The sequence below is a fragment of the Haematobia irritans genome, chromosome 3 (genome assembly GCF_050003625.1).
Source record: "Haematobia irritans isolate KBUSLIRL chromosome 3, ASM5000362v1, whole genome shotgun sequence".
NCBI classification, from domain to species: domain Eukaryota; kingdom Metazoa; phylum Arthropoda; class Insecta; order Diptera; family Muscidae; genus Haematobia; species Haematobia irritans.
Window position 1 is genome coordinate 33,043,615 of NC_134399.1, and position 11,183 is coordinate 33,054,797.

General features: G+C 31.9%; 2 protein-coding genes and 1 long non-coding RNA gene across 3 annotated transcripts; all 3 read right to left on the reverse strand.

The window, feature by feature from the left end:
• Positions 1-1,539: 1,539 nt before the first annotated feature.
• LOC142229727 (uncharacterized) lies at positions 1,540-2,912 on the reverse strand. Its single transcript, XM_075300294.1, has one exon. It carries the CDS (start codon positions 2,847-2,849, stop codon positions 1,659-1,661), a length of 1,191 nt encoding a protein of 396 aa, XP_075156409.1. The 5' UTR covers positions 2,850-2,912; the 3' UTR covers positions 1,540-1,658.
• A 3,434-nt stretch (positions 2,913-6,346) lies between these two features.
• On the reverse strand, positions 6,347-7,845 carry SamDC (S-adenosylmethionine decarboxylase). Its single transcript, XM_075299952.1, has one exon. The coding sequence runs from the start codon at positions 7,609-7,611 to the stop codon at positions 6,559-6,561; it is 1,053 nt and encodes a 350-aa protein (XP_075156067.1). The 5' UTR covers positions 7,612-7,845; the 3' UTR covers positions 6,347-6,558.
• Positions 7,846-9,431: 1,586 nt separating this feature from the next.
• Positions 9,432-10,471, reverse strand: LOC142227932 (uncharacterized). The gene is made up of 2 exons (XR_012720017.1): positions 10,135-10,471; positions 9,432-9,709 (listed from the first exon to the last, which is right to left on the reverse strand). It is a non-coding gene; the product is annotated as an uncharacterized LOC142227932 (long non-coding RNA).
• Between the last annotated feature and the right edge of the window lie 712 nt (positions 10,472-11,183).

The window sequence follows — 11,183 nt, forward strand, 5'->3', positions numbered from 1 at the left end:
TGAACTTCTCTCTTATCACTGAGTGCTGCCCGATTCCATGTTCAGCTCAATGACAAGGGACCTCCTTTTTATAGCCGAATCCGAACGGCGTTCCACATTTCGAGTTAAGGAACACGAGAGTCCAAGGATTTTATTGCAGGTTGACTGCCTGAGTACATATTAATGCCAACATTTTTTGGAACATTACTTCTCGGCCAATTCGCCACCTCTCTTATTGCTAATATTTCAGCCTGAAAAACTACAGTGATTAGGTAATCTTTTCGCTATTCGAAGTTCCAGATTTGTAGAATATACTCCGAAACCCACTTGTCAGTGGGTCAAATTAGATTGGAATTCTTTTCTAAACAATTGCAAAAAAAGAACAAAACTAATTTATCACAAGTTGTAGGAGAGTGTATTTTAGAGAGAAAATCTAAGTAAAATTTTTGTCGGAAAATCCTAGTATTTGAGAAATCAACCCCTGAAAATAGGTATTTTTATTTAAGTTTGTTATAAATATGAATATATTTTGATAAAATCTAATTTTTTGGCGCATTTTCGGTAAATAGTATATATTACAGGGAAAATGTAAAGTAAAAATGTGGTCGGAGAAGCTTAGTTTTCGAAATATCAACCTGTGAACAATTTTATTTTTTTTTGTTACTTTTTGCGGATTTGCGGTAAATAGTGTATTTTAGAAATTTACGTTACAATTAATAAAAGCGGCACGCGAAAAGGGTCACTATTAATCGAATTTCTGCAGGCGAAAAATGTTTTAAAAAAAATCGCGCGATTGATATTTCGCACCAATGGCCTCGCAATGTAGGTTGCTATTAACAAAGGCGCGAAGACTCACTATTGATGAATGAAAGGTCCGCAGGCGAATTTTTTCCAAAAAATGGTGCACATTGCTGTTGCTATAATGTGCTCGAAATTAGCTTTAATATGAGTGCCATATTATATGTGAAGGGGTCTGGGACCTCCCCGGGTCACGGGTATGATGTTTTTTGTCTGAATTCTAAATATTCCCTTTACTGCCTTTTGTTCGAAAACTTCGCCCGATTTCCATTTCCGACAAAAAATTGTACATTACATTTTGTGTTCCAAGTTGAAAAAATTATGGCCTGGACCAATCGGATAACTTGAGTAGAGTGTTGAGTGTGAAAAAAGCCAAAGCCAAAATTTATAGCACGTTTATTGTAGCTAACTTTTTTAGTGTGCTAGTTAAGATACTCTTGTAGCTTATTAAACATCTTCAAATATAGGCTAAGATTATTATTATTATTTATTTATTTATTTATTTTTTTTTTTTTTTGAAGATGAAAGGAAGCACGCACATAAAAATGCACAATTGCATTAAATTCGATGATTTGATTTGGCAAAGAAAAATTGAAATGTTTTTACGCGTTGATGTAAGCAAACTACTGACTTTCTAGAGATTCAAATTGAATTTACAAACGATATGGCTTTCATCTCTTCAGCAGGCAAAATTTGTTGAACAGCTAACTTAAGCCGATGAGTATACGGCTCTATGACCCTCCGGATTTTAAATAAAACTCATTTAACATCAAATATACTATTTATTTACTTATAACATTGTATAATTTTTATGTTATTTTCTTCTTAATTTATGACAAACACAACAATATGAACAAATTATCGTAACGTCTAATTCAGTCTTAGCGTTTTTTATCGTCTAAATCTTCGTGCAAATAATCCTCTGCCTCATATAATTGCCTTTGGCTCTTAGATAATATGGATTCATCCCTACTGTCGTCAATGACTCCGTCTATGAGGTGATCTGATACCCGATATTTCTTACGCTCGGGCGTGTTTTTACGCTCCCGTCTCTTTGCCAAGAAGGCTTCGAATTTTTCAGCGTTTTCGGCAGCTTTTAATAATTTGCTGTTCATTTTATTAGAGTATCCGTTACTTACGGCAGTTGCGTTTGGAGCCATTGGCTCTCCATTGGTTTCTGCGCATATTTTGGTTTGGTTTTCATGTTGTTCCCATGCTTGTTTTGATTTTCGCATTTTCGTTAATATTTTAAACATAATACCTTTATGATCCAAACCAAGAACGTCATGGCGCATTTCTGGGAGTTCCTTAGATGCTTCTTCTTTAACTTCGCTACATTTTGGTTTTTCAACATCTGAAATTTTCCTTTTCAAAGCTTGTGTTGTTTTGCCATAGAAATCGTCTTTGACAAGATTGGTAGCATTTTTCAAATATTCTTCCAAATCTTCAGAATTTTCCTCATCCACTCCGAAATCCATATTTTTCAGCAAGGCTTCCACTTGACCAATGTTTGACATCATTTTATCTTTGACAAATTTGATACGTGGTATCACTCCCATTAGTTCCAATTGCGAAAGTTCATGCCTCAGGAGACCTGAACAACGATGGAGTTCATCTTCCAGCAGTGCATCCGTGGCCAAGTCGCCTGTTGTTATCCAATAGACATTTATATAAGCAAAGTCTTGTGAAATTTTAACACGAGACACTTGTAGACCCTTTCCCAATATCTTTTCAGATATCTCACCCGTAGCCAGGAGATCGGTTATATGGGTCATAAACAATTTATTCAACACTGTCATTCGTCGGGAATCGTTTTTCCCATTGCCATTCGTTTTCTTACCAAATGACGATTGTTTGAACATAACATTGGTAGATGATTCTGAGGAAGGAAACCACCGTTTTTTGCTTCCAGCTACGCGATTTCCGAAAAGTTTACCCATAATTTTTCCTTGCCGAAAAACGTTATTGGTGTTCTTGTTTTGGAGTCCATATTGTTGAGTGTGAAAAAAATGTTGCTGATTACTTATATATTTCGTTATACTCTTGCAAGTTTTCTGTTGATTTCGTAACATTCTGTTTACATCTGAATATTGTATATTTTCTTTCTATTTACTTACTATAAACAAAATAGCGATGGGCAAGTGACAGAAAAATTGATAATACACGCATGGATTTTTAGACACTTTAGTTAAAAAAAACTGTACACCGTTTACGCTACGTTTGAAAGTCCGCATTATTATTAGGATTAGAAATACAAATTCATACAAAAAAAGATTTTCAATGTAAATCAAATGGATTTTTGTTTTATAGTTTTGAATCAAAATCCTATTTCACTCACCAACTCGTCTCTAATAGATGACAATAAATGATATTACAGCTGTTCTTGTTTATGTTGAAATCAGTGTTGGAAAGTATTTTTATCGCAGAGAGCAAAGATGTCGCACTTACATTACAGGTAATACCCAATAGAGGTCGCCGTTGAATATTGGTCCAATCATAGACTTTATGTTATTTTTATTTATTATAATTTATATTTATATTTTATTATTTTTTATATTATATTATATTTTATATATTATATTTTATTATTTTTTACAGTCTGTGGGTCCAATCTTACACTAATTGGAAAAGATAATTTCTGATCTTTCACTCAACGGCAGTGTTACCCTTTTCCGAAAGTTCTTTAGAAAATTGGGCAAGCATATTTGTAAATCGAGAAAGCAATTTAATTAATTTAATTTAATTAATGTACTGTAATGAATTTTTCTGGGTTTCATTTTAATTTAGTTATTTACTTTAATTAATAGGGCTTAAGCGGAATGTCAAAGCCACAAACTCAATGAAAATCTAGTGACATTGGAGTATATAAGGTGATATACGCCATATATGTAGAGGAAGTGCCTTAACCCTCTAATGCCCAATCCCGCCTTTAGGCGGGCTTCATTAAATCAGGAAGCTTTTAGAAAAACACACCTTCAAGCAACAAAAATGGGTAAAATAAAAAGAAAACTTAGTTAAAAGTGTTCAAGAGGCTTATACTGAATTTTAGCGTATAAATTTTTCTTGTTTAGTTTTCTTGCTTTTGTGTCGATATTTAATCAGCTGGCAAAAAAATGGGGCATTATAGGGTTAATTTTGAACATAATGGTATATCTCGAAAAGTCGATCTGATAGAAAAACCAAGTGCAGATTTGGATTCAGCGTCCCAAATAACCTTAAAAACAATAGTCATTTCTTAATCAACAGAACCATAAAAAAATAACTTATTGCGTACATTACAAAATGTTATTTTTGTATGGAAATCGCGATTTATATCAATTCTCGTGAACAAAATGAAAAGTTGTGCACCGATTGTAGTAAAATAAAGCTCATTTTATTCGAAATATATTTAACTGTTTATGGAAAAACGATGCTTTTTGTTCCATTTTTATTTTTAGAAATTTTTAAAGAACAAAAAAAAATTATTAAAATTTTTATTTTTTTTTTTTCAAAACTTGAATGATATCTCTAAAACTACTTGGAAAATTGAAAACCATGTAAGCAGGACTTAAAGAGAATATTGTTTGGGAGTTTCGGATTTTGTTTTTTAATTAAAAAAAAATTAATATTGTTAACCACCGTTTTCAAGTTATTCCAAAATATGTAGCGGAAGTGCCCCAATTTTGAACATAACGGTATATCTCGAAAATTCGAGCTGATACAAAAAACCAAGTGCAGATTTGGATTCAGCGTCCCAAATAACCTTAAAAACAATATTCAGTTCTTAATCATCAGAACTACTGTTCCCTTGTGTAATTTACACAATTTTTATTCCATGTTATGTTACGTTTTACAAGTCCTACTTTTATTATTATTTTGCACTTGTAATTTTGATTTCCACTGGGGAAATACGAACTTAGTACCTGCCTTAACTATGTACTGGTCTTCCACAAAATACAAGCGCAAAAATATATACGATGATTTAATTTTTTTTTTAATCATGGATGGAAAAGGCCCACATTTCATCTCAAACTATAAAGGCAAGCACTATGTTTAGTTTTCAAGCTGAAACCTACCTTCTTTTTTTTTAATCATCAATTAATTTAAAAATGTGAAATATTTCGTAACCAATGCCTAAATTAGAAGCCTTCTGACAAGTTTCTAATTTTGTGTTTTGATGGAAACCTTGATAGAATAACAATTTTAATTTGAAAAGTGTGGGCTGTGGAGCCATAATAAGTGCAAGTCGGGCGGGGATCTACTCCTAAATCAGAAATGGACTTTTACCAAATTTCAAGCCAATTGAACTAAAACTCCCGACCTGATTAGAAAAATGTGTATACTTCACGGTTGCCACTCGAGGCCAAAATAATCTTCTAATATTTGGAGACAATTTACCAAAAAAAAAAACTACTAAACAAAAATAATCTTATTTTGTCAATATTTTACTTCTATAGAAAATTTTATTAAAATTTATTTCTACGAAAAAATTTTGTCATATATTTATTTCTACGAAAAAATTTTGTCAAAATTTTATTGCTATAAAAAATTTTATAAAAATTTTATATCTATAGAAAATTTTATCAAAATTTTAATTAAAATTAAAAATAATTGGTTGATAGTTTTACTGCAAGTAGAGGATGCTGATGAGGAATGTGGTAATTCCGAAACGTGCGTCCATTCAAACCATCTTACAGTCTATAGGGCTTTGCCAAATAAATTTGACAAACATTCTTTTCTACTGTTGGTTAAGCTACACTTGTAATTTAGTCAATGCATAGTTTTATGCTGAAATCAAAAACAAACAAAAAATAAAAAAATATTTCTATAGAATATTTTGTCAAAATTTTATTTCTATAGAAAATTTTGTCAAAATTTTATTTCTATAGAAAATTTTGTCAAAATTTTATTTATATAGAAAATTTTGTCAAAATTTTATTTATATAGAAAATATTGTCAAAATTTTATTTCTATAGAAAATTTTGTCAAAATTTTATTTCTATAGAAAATTTTCTCAAAATTTTATTTCTATAGAAAATTTTGTCAAAATTTTATTTCTATAGAAAATTTTGTCAAAATTTTATTTCTATAGAAAATTTTCTCAAAATTTTATTTCTATAGAAAATTTTCTCAAAATTTTATTTCTATAGAAAATTTTTTCAAAATTTTATTTCTATAGAAAAATTTGTTTGTACCACTTAGTTGGAGAGGAATATCTTGAAAAATCGACCAAAACATCAGGAATTCTACCAATCTACCACATTATTTCTATCTAATATAACAACAATGTATTTAGCGCATTTACCCAATGAAAATCAACTAAGATCATCGTTGTAATTTTGTGGGTCTTACACAGACTGCAGTATCTCGGTGCTAGCAAAGTACGCCGTAGATCCTCAACCATTTTCCAATAATGTACCAAGACCTATTATCAAACATGGCAAAATCTCATCTCAGATTTTTTGTCAATGTGCGTGAATACTTTGTAATGGATTGATAGCCTTTCCGAACTCGTCTTCTGATAAGAATGCGAAGGAAAAAATTATATGTTTGTGTGTTTATGTGGTCAACTATTTAACAAAACAAAAAATTTAATTTTGTTTTTCCCATTGAGTCATCGATAGAATTTATTTTTGCTCTAATTTTCTACTTTAATGTCATTTTTCTACACACTTAATTAAATTTGAAATAATTTGTGATCTTAGAACATTATAAAACAAAGAAAAAAAACATAAATGTAGAATAACAAATTAGCCTCGCCATCGACTGCTTAAGTTTTATTCCCCTCTGCCTTCACACTCATCAACAACTGTTTTCCTTTCGACATGAAGTATAGGTTGCAAACAGAAGATTATAGGATGGAAAATTGCAGCATTGCATCTCAGATCTCTGCCATTGAGCATAGTTGTTATACTCTAATTCCCGTATAGTTGCATAAGCTTCCGAAGATTTATTTGCAAATATGGTTATTATAAATTTAGAAGGTAAAAATGTATGTATGACTCGCATGATTAAATCCGTATAGTTGTTTCGAGACACATTGCTCTCGAAGCTCACGTAGGAAAACTCCTTCTCAGGCGTGATGTGAATTGTCATATATTCCCCACGGCTATTTATTCCATTCATTGAATAGCCACATGGTTCAAAAAGAAAATCATCAATAACCATGTCGGGAAGAATTTCATTGATTTTACTTGTTGCTGTGGCCTCCTTGCCATCATTACAGCGAGATTTTGTGAAAATATTCATAATCTCTGGATCAAGATTTTCCATTATAATTTCAATTGTTTGATCGGGTTCAAATAATCCTTTAGTCTCAACTTTGGGTATTTCTATAATATGCCTGTCATCTCTTCCTCTTTCGGGATGACTAAGTGTATACAAATACCAACAATCTTTGTTGATTTGTCCCAGACAATATGTCTGTCCTCCTTCAAATATGGTGTCTAAGAATTTCACTTCTTCACAGAACAAGCGATGTGGCAAATGCTGTAAGTCAGGTCGGGAAAAGTTTTTCCGGGAGTAAAAGAAATCAGATATTTCGTTGAATCCCATTTCAGCAGCCAGTTTCATAACAGCCTTCAGACAATTGAGTGGAGTCGTGGTGCCGCAAGTCTTCAAAATCCATCTTCGCTTTGATACGAACATGCTGGATTCACTAAGGACGTAGGCATCAACTTCCTCATTTTTTGTGAAACTGATTATCTCGCATTTGACAGCCTTCAAAAGTTCAACCCAGACATCTTTTTCAATAATCCTTAGATCGACATTGTCTTGATCTCCCGGGGGGTCAACAAACCAAACTTCTACCAGTTTTTCTACGCCTTCAAAATAATGTTCACCATTCGCTTCCATCTCCGTCTAGGAATTGATTGTTGCACACAGACGAAAAGGGCTATACAATCCAATTGCACTATGACACTATGTGCCGCCTTATCAGTTATTTTAAGATCTATTGGTAATTGCTACCCGATTATCTTCTTGCTCTTCTCTCGATGATCTTTATAGCAATGTGTATGGTAGTTTTTTAATAATTTGATGTCATGTTTTATAAAATTCTTTACTTCTGGGATGTTTGTTTACATTTTGTTTTTAGCGTTGCCATCCGTAGATAAGAACAAGAATTATAGGTAGAGCATCACAATCAGATGACTATCTACAACAAGCCTAAACGTTTGAAAAATGCTAATATTCAAGTTGAGAAATTGTTGAGAAAATTGCGTTCTCTAGAGTCATTACCTCAACAACAGAATTCAGCAAATTACCAACAATTTCTCAACATTAATCCTCAAATTGAAATTCATCGGAACACAATAATACCTCATATCATTTTCGATATAGGTGGGTATTAAGTTCGATTTTAAACGCTAAGGGTGGTTATTAATTTCGAGTTTAGCCGCTAAAATCGTCATTTTTTTAAGATTACTTTTCTTTAATAATCCATTTTAAGGAATACAAACTTTGTGAAAATTTGCTTTGGGCTATTCCCCAGCAAGTTATAATAAAATTTGCAACAAATTTGTATAATATTAAGCCTTTTTTCTCCGATTTATGGCGTTTTCTTTTCTTGTAAAAAATGCGCACCTTTTTTGCATTTTGCCCGGAAAATGAGCTTTTTAAGTTCTTCTCTAAAAAAATAGGCAAAAGTGCGAAAAGGCTTCGAATTCTGCTGTGAAAATAGTGCCACACAGAGAGGCATTTTCTACACTGCCGACAAACGAGAGTGCTGCGATTGCCCTGTTTGCTCCTTTGAATTCTTTTCTGCCCGCTGAAATGCACATTTTTAAAATGCACATTTTAAAAATGTGCATTTTGTACAGACAAAATGAAGGCAAAGCAATTTTTTTTCAGAAAAGAAAACACCATTAGTTTTCACTTTAGCGATTTTAGCGGCTAAACTCAAACTTAATACTCACCTTAAAATAAAAAAATATCAGTAAAAACAATCTAAAATTATACCTCTTTGATGCAAATGTTATTAAAACTTGATGGGGAATACGCCAAAGTAACTTTCCACAAAGTTTATGTCCTTTAAATGGATTATTAGAGAAAAGTAATCGTGAAAAATGGAGATTTTAGCGGCTAAACTCGAACTTAAGACCCACCTTTAGAGGCTTAACTCGAACCTAAGGCCGGTATTAAATTCCCTTTATAGGCCGATACTATATTCCCTTTTCCCGTTGAAAATTTTGTGGTTACTTTATTAAAATAGGTTAATTTTAAGCAGATAAGTTAACTCGATTGACGCGCACTTTTTCCTTTATTGAGATTTCATAAATTTTTAACAGTTATATCATGGCTGAACAAGAAGGGCCCATATATGATTACAATTTTTTTATTTCGATAAAATTTTAAGATGTCAAAATCATACGTTTATGGTGATTGCAGCTCTCCAAATGACACTGCATAGCAAATGCATCTCAAACAAACTCACGCATTCATAGCTGGAGAATTGTTCAAAGATGACTTGAGTATCTTGATAACATATTCCAGACCCAAAATACCACACACATCAGTTTTTAAACTGCATCATAAACTGTTTTTGTTAATAGATGGCGAAGATCCATTTGACTGACTTCCATTCTTAACTTTGGCGGGTATTATAGTCTTATTTGTCTCATATCGGCGTTCCTCGGATGAATTATCCACTTCACAATCACTCATAGGTGACGCAATTAAATTTGAATCTTTATTTTTCTCTGGATTTTAATTATTTTTACAGGACAATTGAAAGAATAAATAATTGCCACTTTTACCAATGCCATACGATTCTTTTATCAGCTGATTTTGACTTCTTAAAATTGTAAACAACATATTGAAATTTGTTGTTTTTGTTATCGTGATTCAACCTCCTTATTCAGCCATGAGTTATATGTTTGTTTTCATGCATAATTTTGATTATTTCAAAATTGGTTAAGCTACTCTTGTAGCTTAGTCAACGTGTGGTTTAAAGCTGAAACCAAAACAACAAAAATGATTAAAAAGAAACCAACAATAAAAAATAAAACAAAGTTCAGAAAAAGTAATCGCGAAAATAATCTGATTTTTGTTGTCATTTATAATTTTGATTATTTCAGGAAAAGTAATCGCGAAAGTGATTTCAACTCGATAATCGAACAAAGTACCCACCTTTTCCTTAAATAATAAAAGTATAAATGAAAACAAACATCTTCATGTAAAGTTGTGCCAAAATCTAGAGGAACAAGAAACTGCACATCAATTGAATTAATTTATCTGCTTTATATTGAACTGTTTTAATAAAACAGTACTGAACAGTACCGCGAAAACAGTACTGACCTCTAGCGGCTAACTTCGATTCAAGCCAAATAACTTAACTCAATCTATGCACAATTTCTTTTTCTCGAATTAAATACTCACTTTTTAACTTAAAAGGTGTTGCATTTGTAAAATGCTCTTCATGTGTTTATTGGGTAATGTTGAAACAGTTTTCTATATGTTGCATTGGCAGCCCTGCAATGCTGCCATCGATATCTTCAAGTGTCACCAAGAGTTTGACACCTATACTGTCAAATCGTCCTATAGAGAAAAAGTTCCACGATCTTTACGAGTAGGGTAAATTATCTTTGAACTAAAATTAATGAATAATATATTGTTCAAATTTGATAGAACTATTAAACCCGAAAACAACTATAGAATAAAGATAATTATATTCTTGGTGATTGATTAGATATAGAAAAAATCCATAAGTGGTGTATGTATGTGTGCAAGAGAATACGATATTCACTGTGAGTTGATTACAAGGAAGACAGAAGAAACGAAAAGGCGAATTAAAGAAGAAGCATCGACATTTATTCAGTAAAAAAATGAATTTGTGAATTGCGGAGCTTGAGGCCTGTGTGAAAAAGTCGACAAAATTCTCACAAAGTAATAATAAAAATAATTAAAGTTTGTCAAATTGAATGGTTTAGGTCCATATAGATAAGAAAAAAATGAAATTGAAATATAATTGTCTATTTTCTGTGCCTATGTGAATGTGAAAGCATAAAACAAATGTTTGAGTGCGAGATGAGAACACAAGTTGTGTGTGGATTAGTGAAAATTGGAAAATATAAAATCGAAGGCAAAAAGAAATTTCATTTGGATGGCAACTAATATAGTTGTATGAAAGAGAGTAACAAAAAAAACTGAAACTAACTAAGCAGGCTAAGTATACTAAGTGCTGGATTTAAATAAAGACAAATTACATTTCAGTTAGTGGGGAATGTATAAGAATTTTTTTTGGATATCCTTGAAAAACTTGTACATACAAAAAATGCATCAAACGTATGATTTAGTGTTTTTTCGATTTTCCCCCTTTTGTGAGATAGAGCCTTGCTACGAAAAAAGTGGTACCACTCGACCATATTGAATGTACAAGCCTTTCAAATCGTTGAAGGGAAAAAGAGACAGCTAGCGGTGCTGTTAGT